Below are 23,836 nucleotides of genomic sequence, written 5' to 3' on the forward strand. Positions count from 1 at the left end.
ACAGGAGTACTTGTGGCACCTTAGAGACTAACAAATTTATTAGAGCATAAGCTTTCGTGGACTACAGCATCCGAAGAAGTGGGCTGTAGTCCACGAAAGCTTATGCTCTAATAAATTTGTTAGTCTCTAAGGTGCCACAAGTACTCCTGTTCTTATCTTCACTATGCTTTTGCCTTGGGATAGCTCATGTGTTAGTTACCTCGAGGTTAAAAAACCTGTACCTTTAATAGTGAAGACCAAGCTATTCCCTCCAGCTGTGGTTGACCTCAATTTGCTACACTGAAGTAAAACCACAGTCTTGTTTCCACTAGAATTTTTCAGTGAGTTAGTTGTCTTGATGTAATCATATATTTTTACAGTGAAGTAATGGTTTCTGATTGGTCTGCTTTTCCTGTTTATATCTCATTTAGGGTCTCATGTCCCAGTGCAGCAGCATATGGGTTAGAAACGCAACAGGAACTGTTCATTTTTAAAAAAAAAAAAATCTACTGCAATATTTTGAAAATAATGAAATCTGATTTCTACAAAGTCTATTTTTTTTAACAAGTTCTGAAAGCATCCCTTCAAAACTAACTGATTGGAATCTTTGAATAAAACATTTAAGCTAGTGAGACCTGCATTCACAATTCTATTTCCTCTTCAAACCGTTTTTATCACTGACGCCTAAGCCTTTGCGGGGAGCTCTATTCCTATGGTCTCCCTGCTGTGCCACGGATTTCCTGTGTGACCTTGGGCAAGTTACTTAAGCCATTTCTATACTACAGCGGCACGGTTATGGTGCTGCTGCTGTAGCACCGGGGTGTAAACACTTCCTGCATCGATAGAAGGGGTTTTTCTGTCAATTTAATTAATCTACTTTTCCGAGAGATAGTGACTAGGTTGATGGAAGAGTTCTTCCGTTGAGCTAGCTGTATCTACGCTAGCGGTTAGGTTGACCTAACTTTGGCTATCAGGGCAGGAGATATTTTCACGGCACTTCGTGATGGTCAATCTGATTTTTGAAGTGTAGACCAGGCCTTAGACTCTGTGGCTTAGCTCCTCAAAGGTTCTCAATAGCAGTTAGGCACTTAAATACTTTTGAGGATCTTGGCCTCTGTGTCTCAGTTCCCCCGCTATAAAATGGGGATATAAAGCTGCCTCACAGGGGTGTTGAGGGTAAATGCTTTAAAGATAGAGAGGTGTTCAGATACTATGGTAATGGGGGGCTTGATAAGTACCTACAGACACTTAACTTATATTGTCATAGCTAGATTGATCAGGAGTGTGGAAAAAAAACCCCACTCTTGTGACTGACACAGCTGTGCTGTCAAACCTCCCAGTGTAGACACAGCCACGCCGATTTGAAGAGTACAGTGTCCATTGGGAAGGCGGTGCTCCTGCACAGGAAGAAGAAGTCCTTCTGTCAGTGTAGGCTTCATCTGTGCTGGGGATTATGTCAGCATAGACTAGTATAAACATAGTCAAAGATACTTACTTTGATCTCTGGTTTTGGAAGTATAGGGGGAAAAAATTATTTCCAGCCACTGTTTTAAAGCCTGAACATATAGTCTCTAATGATTTGGGCTGTTAAGCAATGTTTCCATTTTTAAATAAAGTTCAGTGTTAAGCTTGTATATTGTGCGTGATTGTTTGCTTGAATTTTTATTGGTTCCCTCTTACCCTGATGCAGGAAACCATGCCTTCCAGGTCGCTGGAACAACTGCTTCAAGAATCTAATAATTGGGAGTTGTTTATAAGCTCTTACATAGTTCTGACTGTACTAGACTTCAATATTTTTTCCCTTTTTTTTTGGGCAGGTTATGCTTGAGAAAGTATTGGGAATAACTACCCAAACCAGTAGTGGTTTAGCTTGTGACCCAAACACCGGGCAGATAGCATATCCTACAGGGTAAGTGTACTATATAAATGTGGAAAAGTGTAAGTTTATGTTGTGTGTCTACCTGCATGATTCTAGAAACCGCTGCAACTTACAGAGAAAAAAATGGACTTGGGCCCTGGTTGTTTTGCCAACTGTGTGTATGCAGTAATGTTATTTCACTGTTCCTTTGGGGCTCCATCTTGCAGTCCTTTGTCACTCAGGTAGGCTTTACGTAAGCAGAGGCTAATGGGACAGTTTGCGGGAGTAAAGGTTGGATCCCATCCCATGACAGAATCAGCTACCACTGTAAGAATATTCAGAGTAGCTAGAGGCATGCTTGAGCATCAAAATTCCAACTGACTTCAGTAGGAGATAAAGACACTCAGCATTTCATAGGGCTGTGAGCCCTTAGTAGTTTTTTTTTTCCCCCTTGTGGGGCTTCTCTAAACCTTATCTCACAGGGTTCCTCAAGCAGCCAAGGGCTGGAAATGTAAAGCTCTTAACAACTATCACATCTTCTAGATCTGGCTAAAGAGGTATATTCGAGTGCTTTAAGTTCACCTTCTCATTCATGGGCATCCAGAGGTCTGATATCACTGCTGGATTAGACTTGTGAGTTTCATGGTAATGGAGGAGTTTAAGCTATACTTTTTCTTCCCTCTGTATTGACTCCACCACTTCCAGGCAAAGATGCTGGAATTTAGGGTGCTGGGGGTGCTGCCGCACTCCTTGGCTGAACATGGTTTCCATCATATACAGGAATTATAGTTTGGTTCAATGGCTTTCAGCACCCCCCACTATAAAAATTGTTCCGGAACCCCTTCTTCCAGACTCAGTCTCTGATGTTGAGAGTCAAGAAAGTGACCAAGAAAGAGTCTTGACCTCTGATCCCAGTATGACAGTGCGTGGTATGAGAGTTACCAGTTGGCCTGGCTTGCTATTTATAAAATGTGTTAGGTGTGGGGTATGGAGGACTATATTGGGATTGCAAGCTTTCATGTTTAGAATGCGGGGTGGTTTCTTGGCCCTGCTTGCAGACTGGGGGGGTGGGTCTGTAGCAAAGCATGCAATCCAAATCATTCTGAAAAGAGCCAGCTTATATATCTTGCTGCCCTAGGGAGCAGCCTGTTTTCTCTCTCTCTCTGTTTTTGAATCTTGTGTCATCGTTCTGATTTCTAAGAAACAAAGTCGTATTACTTTGCAACCTTCCAGCAAGAGTGTTTGTTTTTAATCTAACTTCTGTGTGTGTGTGCTGTGAGCATATAACAGCAAATCAAGGGACCTGATTAATCAGTAGCTAACCCACTGAAAGTTATAACAGCACAGGTCAAAATTAGCTTGCTCAGTTACAGAATAGATACATTACAGCCAATTTAAAAAATGTTTGCAGGATTAATTATTCAAAAGAACAAAATACATTTGTATTTTTTAACACAAACTTTTAAATATTTTGTTTCCTTTATGGTGCTCAACTGAAATAGAGGGAAAGAGTCAATCATGTTGAGAATTATTTTTAAGAAACATTCTTACCTATTTCACAAATTATTATTTCTTTGTATTGCTGTAGCACTTAGCTGCCCCAATCATGGCCCAGGGCGGCCTGGTGCTAGGTGCAGTACGAACACAGAACAATTTGAATGATTTGAATTATTACAACTGAAAGAATTCTTAACATTGAAAACTTTTCTGAATGTTAACTGTTTTGCATTTCTCTTGGCTTGTTAAGAGCCAACTACTGGTCAGATTCATTTTCTGGCCTGATGCTGTGGCATTTGACATACAAACACTGCAGGATTGTCTCTCTCTCTTTTTTTTTTAATCCCATATTTACACTGGTATTATTTAAAAACAAAAACCAACCAAACAAAAAAACACCCCAAAACAAATGGAAAAAAAACTATTAGCCTTGTAAAAGCTTGTTTTAACAAACCCTAAATTTTAAATTATACTTTAAATGGTCTGTTTAACTTAAAATATTAGTCAAAAGTGACACTATCACCATCGGTATCCATTGTCAGAGACTGAAACCAGATTCAGTCATGCTTTAAGGGTAAGTGCTAATTGCTGAACGATGGGAACAGGGGTTTCAGGTAACACTTTCAGTTATTGTAGTAATCTCCGGGTTAGTGTTAGAACAAAAGCCTTCTAAAAATATAACATAACATAAACATATTAAAGTTGGCCTAGTAGATAGAACACTGGACTGGACTCTGGAAACCTTGGTCCTATTCCTGGCTCTACAACTGGCCTGCTGGGTGACCTTGGGCAAGTCGTGTCACAACTTTGTGCCTCAGTTTCCCATTTGCAAAATGGGGATAATGATACTGACCCCCTTTGTCAAGCACTTGGGGCTTGACTGATGCCGAGCTAGGGTTGCTGTTGTTTTATTTAAAAAAATAGGATGTGCTTTTCTCTGCAACGCTTTCCCTTTTCTGGGAAGTCTTCCAAACTCTGAAGATTGCCATCCTCCTCTGAACACCCCAGCGCTCCACAAACCAGGTGAAACACTTATTAATGTAAATGTCTTGTTCTTTCTTTTTCAGGTGCGTGGTTGTAATTTTAAATCCCCAAAAGAATAAACAAAGACACATCTTTAATACTTCCAGGTATTGTCAATTCTTACATTTACTCACCACCTCGATAGTGTTTATTCCAAACTTGCTTTTTGGGATTTGGGTTGCTGAGAAAGGAATGTGACTCTCAGCTGAGCAAAGTGTAACTGATACTATACTGTGCATGGCTGCTATCTGCCTCCTTACGGACCAGGACCCCACTGTGCCAGTTGCTTTACAAACACATTACAAAAAGACAGTCTCTGCCCCCAAAGAGCTGACAGTCTAAGTAGATAAGCTATCATAGACTGTGTGTTTGAATAACACTATGGTGGGTAACGTCAGAATGGTTTTTTCCTTATCATAGTGTTTATTGCAGTGAGCACTGTCTGAACTTTCTCTGAGGGAAAACGAAAGCTATATCTTTCTTTCAGGAAAACGCTGAGTGCTCTGTCTTTCTCACCTGATGGAAAATTTATTGTTACTGGTGAGGTGAGTTCTGCTGAAGTGTATTCTAGTGTGTACACTTGGAATGGAATTTCTGATTTCTCTACCAATGCAAATGCTTGTATGCCTGGAAAACCTGCCATAGTAAGACTAGAAGGAATGCCCAGTTAGTGCCCTCTGTTTTGATGCTAGCTTTCCGGCCTCCATACATTGGTTGAATTCTGGCCAGTTGATCAGGTGGTACTAATCTGGAATTTAAACTGTAAAGATGAGCATTTAAACTACAGACTAACGTGGCTGAACTGTGAGTTGTCCGCACTAGGATACTAGACTAGATGGACCATTGTTCTGATCTGGGATGGCAATTCCTATTTCTTGTGTGTACAATTCAAATGGCAGCACATATTCAAATGACTCTTGCAGAACGGGCACAGACCAGCTGTACGAGTGTGGGACGTCGAGGAGAAGATGCAAGTATCTGAACTGCATGGCCATAAACATGGAGTGGCTTGTGTGGCTTTTTCGCCCAACATGAAGTATATTGTGTCAGTGGGCTATCAACATGACATGATTGTCAATGTATGGGACTGGAAGGTAAGGCACTACAGATGTCAGAGACAAATAGCCTCTGTCATTTCTCACTGAAAAGCAAAGAATTTACTGATGCCTTTATAATAAAATATAATATATCTGTTAGCTTATATGATAATCAAATGCAATCAAAATAACCTCTCTCTCATTCAACCAAGAAAATGAACTCACTTGGGGGAAAACAGCTGGACTTTGATAATCTTGTAGGCACATAGCAAACTTGAGCATTCCTGGAGCAAGGGCAAGTTTCAGAGCGGAGGACTTTGTTGAGACTATCCTGCCTCCCTTTTCCTGATGAATAAGGCACACGTTTTTTAACAGGGAAGGTAATTAACCATTGGGACAACTCACCAAGGATTGTAGTGGATTCTCCATCACTGGAAATTTTTAAATCAAGAATGGATCTTTTACAAAAAAAAAAAAAAAGATGCTCTCATTCAAACAGGAATTAACTCAAGGAAATTCCATGGCCCATGTTATACAGAAGATCAGACTAGATAATCACAATAGTCCCTCCTAGCCTTATAATCTATGAACATTATCTGATCTCTCCTCTTCACTTGCTTGTCTATCCTGCCTCCTGCTCCCAGATGAACACTATTTGATTTCACTGTCTTCTCTCCTTCCTGCCTCCCCACTGTATTATTTGTCACACGCATTGTAATATGAAAGTACCTAGGGCCTGTCATCTTGAGCAGGTGTAGATCACATATCATCCGTGCAGAGCTTGGAAGGTAATACATTATAATGCCTGCAGAGCACATGTATATCCTAAAGGATTTATTCACCTTTTGCAGTATGTTTGCTCCCAAAAAGAGAAGTCCAGTGAAGGCAGTCCTGCTTGATTGAGTCAGCTCAGCGGTATACACATGAAGCTTCTAGGTCAAGCTGCCTTAGAGTTATTAGGAGACCGGGGTGGAGAGTGGAGGAAGCATTAGATTTTTTTCAAAACCTTTTCCTCCTCCCTATCCCACCAGGAGGGCTGGACAGGGCGGGGGTCAGTGGCCCCATCACTTCTCACCTTAAGGGTGAGCGATGGGAGGAAGAGGGGGTGGAGAGGAGCAAGTGAGGGGCAAGGTCTTGGGGGAAGAGGTGGAGGTCTTGGGGGGAGGGGGAGGAGAGGTGTTGGTGGGGCCTCGGGGAACGGTTGGGGTGGGGCCATGGTTCAGGCACTGGTGCCCCCCTGTTCCTCCCCTCCATTTCTAGTGAGCGTCCAGCATTCCTGCATCTCGCACTCAGGAGAATCACCGTTTCACCAACAAACCTTGTCCAAATTGTCAGAAAAACCATCTTTTCTGGCAGATGAATTGTTTGCAAAATTGTACTTCATGTCAATATTCATATGAATTGTTAAGTGATGAGGATGAAGTGGGATTGTGTCAAAATTGGCCTTGTAGTGGAATCAGGATTTCAGTCGTAACTTCCATGTCTCTTGTGCCGCGTATCTCTCATGTACAAATTATTGGGTGTTCATTTTTTGTCTCTTTACAGAAGGATACCCTGGTAGCATCAAACAAAGTGTCCTGTAAAGTTATTGCAGTATCCTTCTCTGAGGACAGCTACTTTGTTACTGTTGGCCACCGCCATGTTAAATTCTGGTTCTTGGACGCATCGAGGGAAGTTAAGGTAAACCTTTCTCATGTGCTGTACCAGTTGGATGCGGGAGTACACGAGTTTAAAAAAAGGTGCTCAGGATATTCAGACAGTTGACTAGGTGTCTGTCCCTGCAGCAGTCAGGGATATTCGTTTAGGTGAGTGGCGCCAAAGAGCAGTAAGGCTTTTCATGCCCTACACTCAATCTCTCTCCTGAAGCAGGGCAGGTGACAATGACTTATGGCCAGGCAGCTCTAGGTGGGTTTTGAATCTAGCTTTCTGGAAGTAGTCTTCAAAAATCACATTCACAATAGAGCACAGGGATGAAGGGGCAAGAAATTGCTAAATTAACGTTTAAAACGCATTTGCAGGATGTGTCAGTTCTTTGACAGAGCTATTGCATACTTGCCGGATTCCAGAAAACATGAATCAATATGTTTGACAACCTTGTTTCCCATTTTTTAAAAAGGAAAAACTTACTTATCTCCTAGGGATATTTTGAGGCTTTCTTTAGATCCTCGGTGAAAAGTATCAGAAGGACAAATGTATTCGTATTTATAATGCAAACTAATGTGTTCGTTGCAGATTAAAGAGACTGTGCCGTTGGTTGGTCGCTCTGGACTTCTGGGAGAACTTCACAATAACATCTTTTGTGGTGTAGCATGCGGGCAAGGGAAATTGTTGGGCAACACTTTCTGTGTTTCTTATTCTGGACTTCTCTGTCAATTTAACGAGAAGCGAATGCTGGAAAAATGGATTGATCTGAAGGTAAAATGCCTTGTTGCCTAATTATTGTAAAATAATTCCATTTAGTTTCGGATACCTATGCTTCCCTTATATCTTACTGTAATTGTTTTATAGAAATACGTTCTCTGTTATAATATCAGGGGTAGCTGTGTTAGTCTGTAGCCACAAAAACAACAAGGAGTCCGGTGGCACCTTAAAGACTAAGATTTATTTGGGCATAAGCTTTCGTGGGTAAAAAACCACCCATGGACTCCTAGTTGTTCTCTGTTATATAAAAAAGGTAACTTTATGCATGTGAAATTCTTCCTTCAGGTATCGCTAGCAAATTGCATCTGTGTTAGTGAAGAGTTTATTTTTTGTGGCTGTGCAAATGGAACTGTGAGGATCTTTCATTCCCACAACATGCATTATCTCACTGATCTACCGAAACCTCACTACTTGGGCGTTGATGTAGCCAAAGAGCTTGAACCAAGGTACAAAGTTTTGACATGAAATATAGTGCTTCACTGTGTGTATTATGTTTGACTTGGCTTGAAGGAAAAAGTGCCTTCTCTTTGTACAACTTAAATACTCCGTACAGCTTCTAAAGATGGTGGCTAAATAGCAAAGGCCAGATTTTCAGAAGTGGCCAGTGCCCCTCATTAATGTGAGCTGAGCATTTCTGAAAATTCGATCCTGAAAGTTTGTGTGTTTCAGTCTTACATTTAAGAAGAGAAGAAAATGGATATCTAAGATTAAATTGACTTGAAGTCAGTCATCTTTCAGAGTCTCTAATCCAGTGTTGTTAACATTAAAATGAGTTTCTGAAAGAGCTTGAAGAAACTAAAACCTGATACTTTGCATATAACAATGTAAGGTTTTAAGACAAATCAGACTTGACAGCCTCTTTGCCTGCTTTAATAAAATACTTAGCTCTTGTATCAGGCTTTTCATCGACAGATCTCAAAGCACTTTACGGATGAGGTAGGTATCATTAATTTGATTTTTCTTTCAGTGTAACTAACTGGCGTGAATGTTTTCCAAATAGCTAGATGGCTTTTCGGAGCTGTGCATCATCAGAACAGTCTGTTGGGCTGTACCCAGGACATAGAGATTTTTCACAGATATGAAATTCTGGATGGCAGAGGGTAAAAACCCAAGAATAATGATCTGGAAGTGCATCTAGCATGGACATTTGTGAGACTAAGTACATGCTCAGAAAATGTAGCTGTGGTTTTAAGATGTTCGGTAGGCTGGAAGATTAGTGAATTTAAAACCGAAATTGTTGTGTATATATATCAAACTTTAGCTTGCATTTTTTGTTTTTTAAATTCAGCTAAAAAGAATAATTCCTCTTTCTCTGTCTCTTAAGACGACCAGATTCCGTCTACCCAGACACCATTGCCTTAGCCTTTGACCCATGCAATCGTTGGCTCTCTTGTGTGTATAAAGACCACAGTATATACATCTGGGATGTTAAAGACACAAACAAAGTTAGCAAAGTGTGGTCAGACCTCTTCCACAGTTCCTTTGTATGGAATGTTGAGGTAAGATGTAGTTCATGTGCTAGCATTAAACAGAGCTTCTGAAGGTGGTGGTGGGGAATAAAAATGACTTAAGCTTCTTTACTAGCTTCACCCACTTAAAAAAGATGATTTTTACTATCCTCCTATTATTTCCATATCAGACTAGTAACTGGTTAATAATAAAGGTTTCCCTCTAGTCAGACCATACTGTCAACCTCCTATGTCTAATCAAACTGAATACAGATAATCTCACCCTCAGAGATGCTTCAGTAAATTTTTTCTCAGACTGGACCCCTCCCAGGCATGGGCACAATTCTTTCCCCTGGTACAGCTCTTGTTCCAGCTCAGGTGATAGCTAGAGGATTCTTCATGATGGCTCCTCTCCCCCTCTGTTCTCTTCCATCCCTTGATATATCTTTTGCATAAGTGGGAACCCTTTGTCCCTCTGGGTTTCCACCCCCCCCCCCCCNCTCTTGTTCCAGCTCAGGTGATAGCTAGAGGATTCTTCATGATGGCTCCTCTCCCCCTCTGTTCTCTTCCATCCCTTGATATATCTTTTGCATAAGTGGGAACCCTTTGTCCCTCTGGGTTTCCCCCCCCCCCCCCCACTGGAAAAGCACCAGGTTACAGATGGATTCCAGTTCAGGTGACATGATCACATGTCACTGCACGACTTCATTGCCCACTTGCCAGCACACACCTATACAGGAAGGCTATCAAGTAAACACAGCCATCTGCAGACAATGGTCCTTGTTAATGGGAGTCATCAAGATTCCAAACCATCATTAATGGCCCACACTTTGCATAATTACAATAGGCCCTCAGAGTTATATTTCTAGTTTTAGATACAAGAGTGGTACATTTATACAAATGGGATGATCACACTCAGTAGATTATAAGCTTTGTAATGATGCCTTACAAGAGACCTTTTGCATGAAGCATATTCCAGTTACATTATATTCACTTCTTATTATGGTTTTTATAAAACCATATAGACTGCACAACGTCACAGTCATCTTCCCCCTGGGGCCATGACAAGGAATCTGATGATGGGGGAGCTCTTTGAAAGGGCAGTGGTGAGGGATGGTGAGACAGCTGGTCATAGTGACTCTTGTCTATTACTGTTATAACCGTATCACTGTTCCATTGTGCTTCCCGGTCTGTGGTATCCACCTGTTGTGATCTTATACTTAGAGTGAAAGCTGTTCTGGGCGGAGACTGTCTTATATGTTAGTGTGCCTAACGCCATGGGGATGGGGACCTTTAGGCACAAATAAAGAGATTCTATCATTATTGATTGTTTTAAATATAACTCCCCTAACTCAGATAAACAAACAAAAAAACCCCACCCCATTTGGACAAAGGTTTCCAGTTTCCCTTTTTTATTAGTCAGTTTCACCTACTAAAAAAGCCATGTGATGGGGAGAAAATCTCTCCAGTTTTAAGCAGAGGATTGCAGAGGAGTCTTATAGAACAAACTTCTGCTGTTACTTAAGCTCCTGGACTCCCACTCTGTTTTTGGAATGTAAACTAATTTGTACCTTTCCTCTCTCCGTTGTCCCCCCACCTCCCTTTTATGTTGTGGAAATATGTAGGTTTACCCTGAGTTTGAGGATCACAGGTCCCGGTTACCTCCAGGATCTTTTCTAACCTGTTCATCCGATAACACCATACGATTCTGGAATGTGGAAAGCGACGCTAGACTTATGTTCCAGAAGAACATTTACAGTAATGTAAGCACCCTGGTGGCTTTTTGTTGACCGGCACACACAGCTTTAGAATAATGGGGCCAAATTCACCGGTGGCTTACCCCAGTCTAAAGCCTGGCAGATGAGCCTTTAAGTGTACTGCAGGGAGGGAAAGCTCTAGTGGTGGAAATGAGATAAAATCTCTCTCCTATGCTGGAGTATTGGGAGAGAGCACAGCTGAAAAATTGGTTGGTGCTGGCTGGAAAGACATTGAGGTGAGGTGGGATGTACTGGTTCAGTACCTCTCTTCAGCAGTCATCTCTCTCTTTCACATGCATTTGTCTGACTCAAAACAAGTTACTTCCAACTTAAAGCCTTTAGGTATCTAGCTTTTATTTTAAACATGTTCAGAAGTTTTACAATGATCTGAAGAACCCAGGGTTCCTGGATATCTTATTCCTGCCTATAGGAGCAGTTCCTATCCACATTTATCAATTCAGCTAAGCCAACAATATTCTGTACAGATTTGCCTTTTTTGAAAGCGAGAGATGAGGATTTAGTGGCTAAAGAACAAGACTGGTAAACTGCGTTCACCTTTCTGTACCGCATTTTCCCATCTATGAAATGGGGATACTTACCACCCTTGCAAGGGTGTCCGGGAGGCTCAGTCAGTATCTGAGAGTGCTTTGGAGGTAGTGTGGCCTAGAGGATAGAGCATTGAACTTCAGCTCAGGAGACTTGAGTTCTGTTTCTGCCACTGGGTGAACATCCCCTTCTGTGCCTCAGTTTCCCCATCGGTAAAAGGGGGCTAAGGACACTGCCCTCTTTTATAATGCACATTGAGATCTGCTGATGGAAAGCCCCATATTACAACGAGGGATGATTTGAGTTCTCGGGGCAGACAGCATTATAAACATTAAGGTGGGATTTCAAAGAAACTTGCGTGACTTAGGTGCACAGGTCCCATTGAAAGTCACTGGGGGTTGTGCTCCGCAAGCATTCAAACATTTTTGAAAATCCCATCCTTAAGGTACTAGTATACTATTGAAGTCAAAATTACTCTACTACCGGAGATGGTAGCAAGCATTTTATCGTTTGTTGTTATGGTATATACCTAACTCGCTCTTTCTTCCCCCTCACAATATAAAGAACTTGCTGAAGGTGGTGTACATGGACAATAATAATCAGCATTTGCAAGATTCAACCAGTGTGCCTGACAGAAATGAAAATGCAGGATATCTAGATGTGAAAGCAGGTGTTCGTGTGATGCAGGTTAGCCCTGATGGCCAGCACTTAGCCTCAGGTGACAGAGGAGGCAACTTGAGGCAAGTATGATCATATCTATCAGCTGTCGCCTCTACTCTGTTTCACTGAATGTTGCACGTTTTAACAGAAATGATCCTGGAAATGCAAAACAGCTACAGGTTCTGTACCTGTCCGGATACATCTACGCTGCAAATTAAGGTATAATTGTGGCACAGGTAGTGATACCCGTGCTAGCTTTAATCTAGCTAGTGCAGGTAAGAATAGCCGTGAAGGCACAGCATTGCAGGCTTGCGTACAAGCCTGCTGGGGGCCCTGGGTGCACATTTGGGTCGCTAGCACACCTGGGGTCCACGCCATTGTGTCTTCACCGCTATTGTTACCTGCACTAGCTAGATTAACGCTAGCACAGCTATGTCTTCCCAGCCTACATCTTAATTTTGGGTGTAGACACACCCTCCAACTCCATTCAGTCATGGATGGTTATTTGGTCCAGATCTCAAACCTGGCTACCACAAAGGTGATGCTTGACATTGACACCCCTTTCTACTCCAAAACCCCCTACCGCAAGCAGAGTTTTGACGCTAAAAGGTGAGATGTGCCAGAGACTCCATGAACCCCACTAGGGACTTTGCTGCTGCTTTTGATTTTACGTGGAAGATGGTCGGATACCACCATGATGGGCAGCAATATAAATCCCTAAATAGATCAGCAGCACTAACTTTTCTGGACAGTCTAAATAGATATTGCTCCATTTTCCTTAAGAAGGAAAGGGTATTTTCTACTGCAGTATGACTGGTTTGAATGGCGCATTCAAAAACGGTTCCCATAAGTACCATGTCTTGTGCTCCCTGTAAGCCAAAATTGCTACTAGTGCCGAAAGGGCAAAACGCTTTGAACAGCTCCACTTGGATTTTGGATGTGTGGTAAGCACCTGGAGTGATTTCTTTTATACCTTGGTCTGAATGTTTGAATCTGTAAGAGAGCATGTGACTTGCAGATCCAGGGTTACATGCTCATCCCAAGATGCATATGCAATGCTCCAAGAATTCCTGTTACTGCTAAACTTATCTTCATATATGCAATGAAAGAATGTATCTTTCAATCCTGACTTTGGAGGAAGTGTCCCACTTCATCTCATCCCCTCGCTAATACCTGCTTTTGGTTGTGATTTCTCCATATTGGGGTTTTTCTGTGTCTATTTACAAAACTCATCATGAGAATAGTCTTATTCCTTAAATGTTAGTGGTTTTGTATTATCATTATTATCTGACTGGCCAGTGTGTAATAAGCTAGGACTGTATGGTTCTGCCCTGATCCAGCAAGGCACTTAAGCATGTGCTCAACTTTGAGCATGTATGTAATCCCATTGATACATCCACTTTAAGGCCAAAAGGGACTATTAGGTCATCTAGGCCTCCTGTATAACACAGGCCATACAAAATTTACCCAGTTATGCCTGTACTGAGCCCAATAATTTGTGTGTTGACTAAAGCATCTCTTCCAGAGAGGCATCCAATCTTGATTTGAGGACTCCAAGAGATGGAGAATCCACCATTTCCTTGGGAGAGTTTGTACCAATGGTTAATCACCCTCACTGTGTTTAAAAATCTGTGTCTTTCTAATTGGAATTTGTCTGACTTCAACTTCTACTTCTTGTTCTGCCTTCTCTGCTAGGTTAAAGAGCCCTTTAGTGCCAGGTATTTTTCTCCCCCATGAAGGTACTTATACACTGTAAGTCACCTCTCAGTCTTCTTTTAGATAAACTAAACAGATCGAGCTCCTTAAATCTCTCACTGTAAGACATTTTCCCAGTCCTCAAATCATTTTTTGAGGCTTCAGTGGGTTTACTCTGTGCTTAAAGATAAGCATGTGCTTATGTGTGTTATATCCCTTTCCCCGCTCTGTCTGTCTTGTCTATTAAGACTGTAAACTCTCCAGGGGCCATCTGCTGTTCTGTGTTTTGTACAGTGCCTAGCACAACTGGGCCCCATTCTTGGTTGGCCCTTAGGCCACTACCATAATAAACATAATTAAGAAGTGCTTTGCTGGACTGGTTTGCTCCTCCTTCCCCGCATCAATGGGTAAAATTGCTGGCTTTTCACTGTTGCATTTTTATTGTAGGATACATGAGTTACAGTTTATGCAGGAAGTGGTTAAGGTGGAAGCTCATGATTCAGAAGTTCTCTGCTTGGAGTATTCCAAACCAGAAACTGGTAAGTTTTTGAAAACAAACTCGAGGAAAATGACAAAAGCACAACTGAACACGTGGAAGGTGCTGAAAATATATTGAAGAATTATTTGTGTTTCTTTGGCTTCAGTCTGCGTCAAGCTATGTATCAGAGGGGGAGCCGTGTTAGTCTGAATCTGTAAAAAGCAACAGAGGGTCCTGTGGCACCTTTGAGACTAACAGAAGTATTGGGAGCATAAGCTTTCGTGGGTAAGAAGTGAAGTGAGGTTCTTACCCACGAAAGCTTATGCTCCCAATACTTCTGTTAGTCTCAAAGGTGCCACAGGACCCTCTGTCAAGCTATGTGTAACTTTAGTTTAGCAGAAATATTCGTCTAAAACTGCCTTCTGTTGATTAGCTCTGTTAAATATTTTATCTGAGATTTTAATATATTTTACTGGAAAAAGTGTGTGGGTTTTTTTTTTTTTTTTAGTAAAATGAGATTGAGTCTGAATACACATGATCGTTTGTGTAAGAAGATTCCATTTTTACATCGTAATTTTTCAGAATATGATGCTTCAAACAAATGTTGCTTATTTTTAAAGGAAACCGAAATCCCCATGCCTTTACAAATGTCCCTTTAATGTCTCTAGGGATGGCACTGCTGGCTTCAGCAAGCAGAGACCGACTGATTCATGTATTAAACGTAGATAAAAATTATAAATTGGAGCAAACTCTGGATGATCATTCATCTGCCATAACAGCTGTCAAATTTGCAGGTAAGTTTCCAGACTTCATATTAACACTTATTGTTTCTATTAAACTTTCATTGATCTGTCTTAGTGCTGCGAAGAGAGAACTTAAAAACCTATTGTAAAGTAACTGAATTTTTTCTTTAAAAGGATGTCTCATTGCATAGCTTGGCAGTAGAGCTGGGCAAATAACTTTTTTTTTTTTTTTTTTTTTTTTTCCAATTTGCTGGAAGTTCAGAAAAATTGTGTGTGGGGGAAATTCAGTTTGACTCAAATCGAAACCCAAAATTTGCACAGACAAAAAATTAAAATATCAGTGAATAGATTTTTATTTATTTTTTTTTTGGTGTGGGGGCACTTCTAAAGTGCCTGGTGAAGTCCGCTCCTTTATAACTAGACTTGGTAACATTCGATTTTTGTTTTTTGTAATTTTGACAATGTTTATTTTTAAGCATTTTTTTTTCTGTTTATTGATTTTTAAATTTTCACAGTTGTGGGAAATTATGGGGGTGGTCACACAGTTTTTATTTAATTACAGTGGATGTTGAGATTCAAAAAGGTAAAGCTTTGTAACCATTTAAAATACACACTGTATATTTTGACATATGATGTTGACAAAGTAAGTAGCCGTAAACCAAACTCTGAGTAAAACACTGCTTGAGAACTTTGCCTGTTTGTAAACTTTTTATTATCGATGGAAAGTGTGTGTGTGTGTGTGGTGAAATCAATATTTATCAACATAAAAATCACATCTTTCCAAGCCTACTTATAACCTTTAGCTCAGAGGCTAAGGCACCCTCCAGGGATGTGGAAGAAGACCTGGGTTCAGTCCCTCCTCTGCCTGATGTGGAGAAGGGATTTGAACTTGGATTCCTACAGTGCAGGGGAGTGTCCTAACCTCTGGGCTGTGGCATGTTCTGGGGCAAATCTTTTTTCGGTTCCTCCTGCTGAAGCTGTTCCACCTTGTATACGTTAAATAGTCATTGGAGCAGGGACTCGAACATGGGCACTTTCACATCTTAAGTGAGCTCCCGAACCACCAGTCTATTCTTACCCTTTTCCTGACCCAGGGACTAGTTATTGTCATTGAGTGTTAATTCATAATGACAAAGAATTACCCCAGTTTGCAAGAGTGGTTTCCCATATGTTTGTTTTCCCCAGATGGGACGCAATCTTTGGCACTTTCTCATAACTCTCTATTTGTCAATGGAAATTTGGAACCAAATCCTCATCTGATGTAAACTGAGTAGCTTCATTGACTCTTATACAGCCAGGCAGATTTATATCCGCTATGGATCTGACCTTTAGATCTTAAGCGTTTAATTTTTAAAAGGCGCTACTTAGTGCAATTTTAGCTTTCTTGCTTTACGGTTCTTCAAAGGGAGGTATTGCAATGAATCCTTATTAGGGCTTGATGCCTACCTTAAACTCTGACTTCATTTTTCCTTCTTTCCTTTTCCTTCAGGTAATGGAGAAGTTCAAATGATAAGCTGTGGAGCTGATAAAAGTATTTATTTTCGCAGTGCACAGAAGGTAAGCTGTAGCATCCCTCTGTAGATAGCAGCTGATCACTGGCAAGATACTGTCTTCTCTGTGGTGTGTACTCTCTTTAACAAAATTGAAGTTACACTGTATACTATAAACTTACCCCTGAAAAATCAAAACTCTGTCTAGAGTTTGAGATTTAATTTCAGGTTCTTGCAGGCACTGTAGATTTACAGGGTTTCTATAGCAGGGATTTATTGGCATTATCTGAGATTCTATATGGGATTTTTTAATTGTACCCATAAACACAGACGGGGAAAAATTGTGGACAGAAGTCAGGGTTCTAGTACAAGAAGCAGAGTGCTCCAATCTTGTTTTCTGATCTGCACGTCTTTTTATGCAGGTTGCAGATGGGATTAATTTCATTAGAACTCATCATGTTGCTGAAAAAACCACCTTATATGACATGGATATTGATATCACACAGAAATACGTAGCTGTTGCCTGCCAAGATAGAAATGTCAGGTGATCTGTTTTATTTGCTTTATTTATGTGGGCTAGACTATAAAACACGCTGTCCCTAATAGAGAGGTTTTCCCCAATATGTCTGAATAACAGGAATACATCTCAAGGGTTGTCTGGTAGCCTTTGAGTCGAGAAACTCAAAGGTCAGAGAAGACACCAGAGTCTTAAGTACCCTAATAATGGCCGTGCCCATTTTTAATGAAATGGTAATTCTTTATTCAGTAATCCCTCAAACAAACGGTACTCCAAGGTTCTTTAGCCTCCTCTGATGCTTTGACCCCATCTTTGACAACAAAGCTTGCAGCAGTTTTAATAAGCTGGTTAACCTGAACCATTTGTAAATGTCCAATTCTTCCAAGAATTCATCTTTAGATAATGGTTCTGGTGGAACCAATCACTGGCAAATACCAACCTATCCTGTCCAATCCCCATTGCTGACTTTCCACAACATCAGAGTACTATATTTACCCCATACTTTTTTCCAAAGGTCTGTTTCACTTTCAGTAGATAAGTTTGTTATCTTAAGTTTAAGGGGGGGAAGGATAGCTCAGTGGTTTGAGCATTGGCCTGCTAAACCCAGGGTTGTGAGTTCAATCCTTGAGGGGGCCATTTAGGGATCTGGGGCAAAATCAGTACTTGGTCCTGCTAGTGAAGGCAGGGGGCTGGACATGATGACCTTTCAAGGTCCCTTCCAGTTCCAGGAGATGGGATATCTCCATTAACTTATTTTATTTATTATTTATTTGTTATGCTACTGGCTTGTCTGTTGTTCTCCGTAAGCCAGGTATGAAGTAAACTCTCATTATAGAAACTGTTTGTACATCATACACTTTTCTCAGACAAGTTCTATCTTCCTCTGCGTTTAGAAATTGCTTAGCACACTTTATTATTGCACTGTTGAAATCTACGCGATAATTAAGAAGACTTGGAACTAAAACATGGCACAATGTACAGCAAAAATTTCAAACAGCTTACGAGAGAATAAATGCAATTTTAAAATGCCCTGAATATGTAAACTAAAACTGCCATTTATAAACAGTTTGATGGCATTTTGGCAAAGTTACTTTCTTGGTGCAGAGGGCTAGAACTTGCACCCAACCAGAGTTTCTAGTTTCAAGTCAGTCTTTTATAATAATAATAAATAATTTATTATTAATAACCGAACAGATTTCCCCCTTTCAGAAGGTCCAGCTGTAGCAGAGGGGTGGTAACATGCTTCTGTGAGGCTGCCAAAAGGTGACATCTATAGGGAGATCACATGTAGCTAAGTGCATATGAGTTCAAGCAGCATTATTGTCTTGAGATTTAGGACCTGGGTGTGTTTTTTTTTTTTTTTTTTTTCCCCCAATGTGAATTGCAGGTGCTTGGGATATCAGAGACAAGGGGCTAGTCTACATTAGTCTGGTGAAGAGAGCTCTCCCGTCAGCATAATAAAACCACCTCCGTGAGGGGTGGTAGCTGTGTCAGCGGGAGAAGGTCTCACGTCAACATAGCGCTGTCCATACTGGTGCTTAGGTCGGTGTAACTTACGACTTATTCACACCCATGAGCGACATAAATTATACCGACATAAGTAGAAATATGTACAAGCCCTAGGGCAAACCGCGGAAGCGTTTTAGCTTAGCAGCTTTGTGCTTTTATAAGCAGGTGCTTTATAAAGGTCTTTCTTGATTTGAAAACTACCTGGCAAAGTTACCCTGTTCCGTTTGTTCTGTGCGCACGTAAGGCAAGTCTTGACTGAGCCAAATCACTTGTCTACTGCACACCATTAAAATAAGGAATGACCTTCTTACAGAGTATACAACACTGTCAGTGGGAAACAAAAGTGGTGCTACAAAGGATCGCAAGGTGATGATGGGTCGTTACTAAAGGTAAGCAAGTAATTGCTGCAGCTTTTAAAGTGCTCTGTTGAAAATTGTGCTATGGGTACGCATATATGAAATTAAAGCATAATGTTCTATGTATTGCATGGTTGTAGGTCTAAAGTCTAAAGAGACATAATCTGATGTAGAGAGATTACAGCGCCGTCGCTTCTAGATTTACAGTCCGGTGAAACATATTATAGGTGTTTGCAAGGGACTATGGGAATTTTCCAAAATTTGCCTAGAATTAGTCACATTTCAGGTTAGCAAGGCAGGAGTCACAACGCTCCCCTGGTTTGGATGAAACTATTTCTTCTTCCTTTTTCCCGTGTCCTGGCAATTGGAGTCAGTTGCTGTTTGTCTCCACATGTTCTTGTCAAGTACATCTTCCAAGCTGACACCCACTTTCTTCGTGTCCTCCTTCCGCAACGTGAACTACTTTTTTTTTTTTTTTTTTCCTAGGTCTTTCTCTTGGTCCTTGTCCCATGACTGCTAGCTCTTGTACTCTCTGGCCAACGTATCCCACATCTCCTTGTCTCGCATAACCATGCAATCTCGGTCGACATTCCCTCAGCTTTTTGATGATGGGGCTACCTGCCTCATGGCTCCTAGACTATGCACTGAAAGGGTATCAGCTCTTATCTTACTTGGCACTCACCTGAGCCTTCTCATTTTGGCAGTGTGACGTAGTTGTTCTTCTCTCTTCCTCGTTGGCCAGCATTCCGACCCATGCGTCTAAGCACAATCTTATACGCTTTCCTCTTTAGTTTACTCGGCATATTCTCATCGCATAAATTCCCATCAGCTCCCTCCATTGACAGCAAGCACTCGTCATGCAGCTGCTAGCATCCTAACGTTCCCATTATGGCTTAACACCGAACTGAGGTATTTAACTTGTTGCACAGACTTTAATTCTATACCATCTAGTTTTACTGGCTTCTCGTTGTCCCTCTGAACAAAGGATTGCATCTCTTCGGCCTTTTGTCAGCTGATTTGTAAGACATTTGCTTCTAATGCAGCCCTTCATAGTTCTAGGTCTTTTTCCAGTTCATATTTATTTTCACAGCACAACATGACATCATCGGCTACAAGCATGTTCCACGGAGCTTCTGTCTTAATCTCGTACACCAAGGTGTCCGTTACAACCAGAAATAGGAATGGGTTTAAGGCTGATGATCCTTGATCTAGATCTACCCTCGCTGTCAGTGACGCACTGAAACCACAGCTGCTTCTCACAACTGTTGTACTACCCTTGTACATGTCCATAATAGCGTGAACCTATGTCTCCGGCAGATTGTACGATCACAGACACCACTGTAACAATTCTACAGGAACTCGGTCATAAGCCTTCTGCAAATCCACAAACGCGAAGTGCAGTTCCCTGCTTTTCACCCTATACTTCTGCAATATTTGAGCTGCAAACACTGCAGCCATTGTTGACTTTCCCGGCCTAAATCCAAATTCGTTGTGGCTTACTTGATGCTCCAGCTCCTCCAAAAGTCTTTCCTCCATAGTTCTTTCCAGCCATTTCATCGTGTGACTCATTAACTTGATGGGTTGGCAATTTCTACATTCTTGCACACTTCTTTATGCTTGAAAACAGGGACCAATGGGCTCGTCCTCCACTTGTCGGGCATTTTTCCAGTACAGAGAATTAAGCTGAAAAAGTTCTTCGTTGTCACCACTTCCCCATGGTCAAACGCTTTAAATGTCTCAATCCAGTCCCACTGCCGATGTCCAAGTCTCCACCGTGGTGATAGCTCTTGGGAGGCTGTTGCTTGCGCATACTTACCTCAGCTGTTTCTTCACATTGAGTTCATTGAGCAGTTTCTCATAAAACTGCTGCCCCCTCCTAATGATTTCACTGTCATCCATCAGCACTTTTCCTTTTTCATCTTTGACACACTTTACAGCTCTGTAATTCTTTGCTTAGTCTTGGCTGATCTACATATTCCTCTTCGTTCATTAGTAGTTCTGCGTAAAAGGCTTTAAATGCCTGACCCTTAGCTGACCCATTCGAATGAAACCATTCATTGTGTCCTAATAATACGTGTCCATCTCTTGCTGATCACTTTTTCCCTATTTTGTTTTATTTCAATTTATCTAGCACTAAGCGCTGCACATCTCTCTTGAAATACACAGCCACAACATTTAAAAAAAAAATCAGTATAATAATTTAGTTCTTCAGTCGTCTATCCTGCAAGTCTGCAATTAATAATTTCCCTTTATTTCTGAAAGGGCTAGTAAGATCTCCTGTCTTGGGAGGGACCTTGTAACTTTATCCCTGATACGGCATTGCCAACTCTGTCAGCAATGGCTGAATGTGGGCTGTCAAGAGCTGCGCTCTTTGAGATGTTTTTGCTGTGGTAGGGACAAGAGAGCCATCCATACGATGGCTTTAGACTTGCCAATTGTCAGCGTTTCTTTTTGTTCTGTTTTTGAGTCGGCACTGGTGTATTGTGCATGTTTGATCGGTTCTTCCACAGGAAATCTCAGTCCAGCTCCCATCTTGAGAGTTCTGTTTATCCATTCAGTTGTCCTATTTTCTCAGAAATCCAACCTCTTGGTAGGTTCCCCAGAGCGTCTACTCTGTTCTGAAACCTGAATCTGCTCCGGAACAATCTGATAGCTGTTTCTTCCAACCTTTTGGAGGATTAATCCCTCCAAGGCAACATGTCTACTCGTTTAAAAAAAAAATAGAACTCTGGGCATGACAGAGCTGACTGGAAATCTACCAGTTCAACAGTTTCTAATGCTCCCACAACGGTCAATATGTATAACTCCATAATTTGTGGTTGAAATTATCTGGGCACAGTAGTTACAGGTAACTACCCTGTGCTCTGTAGGCTTTGGAAGGAGGATATGCAGTTTCTCATAAGAGGATTTATTTGAAATCTCTCGTTTCTGCAGGTACAGCTGGATCCCTCGGGAACTTTTCTAGCAACCAGTTGCTCCGATAAGAGTATTTCGGTCATTGACTTCCATTCCGGCGAGTGCGTTGCAAAAATGTTTGGCCATTCTGGTGCGCTTTTCCATTTTATCATTACATTTGCTTATCTCAACAACACTTAATCTAGAATTTAGCGCTTGTCTCTTCCACTACTCATTTCACCTGTGAATTGAAAACTTCTAAGTTATTAAAGATTTCCCCAAAGCATTATCCTAGCCAGCAATTCCTCAGGTGAAACTTTACCAGGAATAATCCTGTGTGTTCTAAACAATCAGTAAACTATAAAGCATAGTTAGGCTAGGTCTACACTACCCGCCTGAATCGGCGGGTAGAAATCGACCTCTCGGGGATCGATTTATCGCGTCTCGTTGGGACGCGACAATCGATCCCCGAATCGATGCTTTTACTCCACCAGCGGAGGTGGGAGTAAGCGCTGTTGACGGGAAGCTGCAGAGGTCGATTTTGCCGCCGTCCCTACAGCGGGGTAAGTCGGCTGCGATACGTCGAATTCAGCTATGCTATTCGCGTAGCTGAATTTGCGTATCTTAAATCGACCCCCCCCCCCGTAGTGAAGACCTGCCCTCAGTAGCAAATGTAGTAAAAGGGACGTGATTTTTTTTTTGTAAATGCCTGTCATTAAATTATCTTAACCAGCTTTAATCCTAGTTACATAGTTCATTTCATCCAGTAATAGCATATTTTAGAACATTTTTAAACTCCAAGCACAACCCAGTGTTTTTCAATAAGTTTTTCCAAAGCTTTTAGAAATATTTTAATCAGAATATTCAGTAAGATATCAAAACCTACATGCTGTCTTAACACTATCCTCCAGAATTGCTTGGATCCAGAGAGCTAATATTTAGGAAATGAGAACTTTGATCAGAAATCACTAGTAGCTTGTCACGTAACTAGAACTATTCCAGTGAGAAAAGAGGAATATGATTAAATTAATTCAAATCAGGATACGCCCGTAACTTAATTATCAGCTGTGTCTTCAGTCACTTCATATTGAACCAAGAATATGCCCTTACTCACCAAAACTCATTTTGTTCCTAAAGTCATCTTGAATAATACTGAAAAGTACTACACAAATTCATTGTCTTCTGAACAAGAGATCACTAGTGCTTAATATCTTATGTTACAGAAATAGTAACTGGGATGAAGTTTACCTATGATTGCAAGCATTTAATCACAGTCTCAGGAGACAGGTACGTGTGTGCCTTGACCAAATATGCTTATGTCAGCGCTACTTTGACTGTAATACTCCAAGGGAAGGTACTAAAGTAGGGCAAATATGAATATTTTAACATATTTACTCAGTAAGCCATCGTTCCTGGGGGAGGGGAATGGGAGGGAAGGGAGGAGGCTCTCTCTCCCATCAAAGTTAATGGGGGCTTTGCATGACGAGTTTTGTCCTAGAATACACAACTCATTATCACTGGTAGCAATGATGGAATCTGCAGTGTAGCCAGGGTACAGGCTTTTTTTTTATTCACTATGTAGACAATGTGATGGTTGTTAGAAAACTGCACCATGTCTATGCTACGGCTCCCACCATTGCTACTGTCAATGGAGCATCATCGGTGGAAGATTACAGATCTGTTTTAACTAAGGGTTGGCTTCAATGGGAGTTGGATTGGGTCTACCAGATTGGAGTTGAATCTGATGGTATGAACAGGTGAGGTGGTACTTGGTATTTCTGGTTCTGTTTGTATCTTGATGATGGTGTTTGGAGTAGATCTGGCTTGGGTTGAGGGTGTTGGATGGTTGTGTGTGGTGCGTGTGGTTTTTTTTAAATCGTTCTGGGTGGGTTCTAGCTCACTCAATTGACTTGATGACCATTGGCTA

The 23,836-nt window shown here is 41.2% G+C and overlaps 1 protein-coding gene across 1 annotated transcript in view; it reads left to right on the forward strand.

The window, feature by feature from the left end:
• The first annotated feature begins 1,797 nt into the window (after positions 1 to 1,797).
• The window catches only part of WDR62 (WD repeat domain 62), a 36,894-nt gene continuing 14,855 nt past the window's right edge, over positions 1,798 to 23,836 (forward strand). The window contains exons 1-17 of the mRNA XM_034792960.1: positions 1,798 to 1,888; positions 4,402 to 4,464; positions 4,845 to 4,902; positions 5,281 to 5,451; positions 6,940 to 7,074; positions 7,627 to 7,809; positions 8,101 to 8,261; positions 9,140 to 9,314; positions 10,889 to 11,026; positions 12,131 to 12,306; positions 14,369 to 14,460; positions 15,068 to 15,193; positions 16,632 to 16,699; positions 17,055 to 17,176; positions 18,972 to 19,047; positions 21,949 to 22,060; positions 23,133 to 23,196. Coding sequence (XP_034648851.1) covers positions 1,800 to 1,888; positions 4,402 to 4,464; positions 4,845 to 4,902; positions 5,281 to 5,451; positions 6,940 to 7,074; positions 7,627 to 7,809; positions 8,101 to 8,261; positions 9,140 to 9,314; positions 10,889 to 11,026; positions 12,131 to 12,306; positions 14,369 to 14,460; positions 15,068 to 15,193; positions 16,632 to 16,699; positions 17,055 to 17,176; positions 18,972 to 19,047; positions 21,949 to 22,060; positions 23,133 to 23,196 — 2,009 coding nt within the window. The 5' untranslated portion in view covers positions 1,798 to 1,799. The remainder of the gene's footprint in view (positions 1,889 to 4,401; positions 4,465 to 4,844; positions 4,903 to 5,280; positions 5,452 to 6,939; positions 7,075 to 7,626; positions 7,810 to 8,100; positions 8,262 to 9,139; positions 9,315 to 10,888; positions 11,027 to 12,130; positions 12,307 to 14,368; positions 14,461 to 15,067; positions 15,194 to 16,631; positions 16,700 to 17,054; positions 17,177 to 18,971; positions 19,048 to 21,948; positions 22,061 to 23,132; positions 23,197 to 23,836) is intronic.

The sequence above is a fragment of the Trachemys scripta genome, chromosome 16 (genome assembly GCF_013100865.1).
Source record: "Trachemys scripta elegans isolate TJP31775 chromosome 16, CAS_Tse_1.0, whole genome shotgun sequence".
NCBI classification, from domain to species: Eukaryota; Metazoa; Chordata; order Testudines; family Emydidae; genus Trachemys; species Trachemys scripta.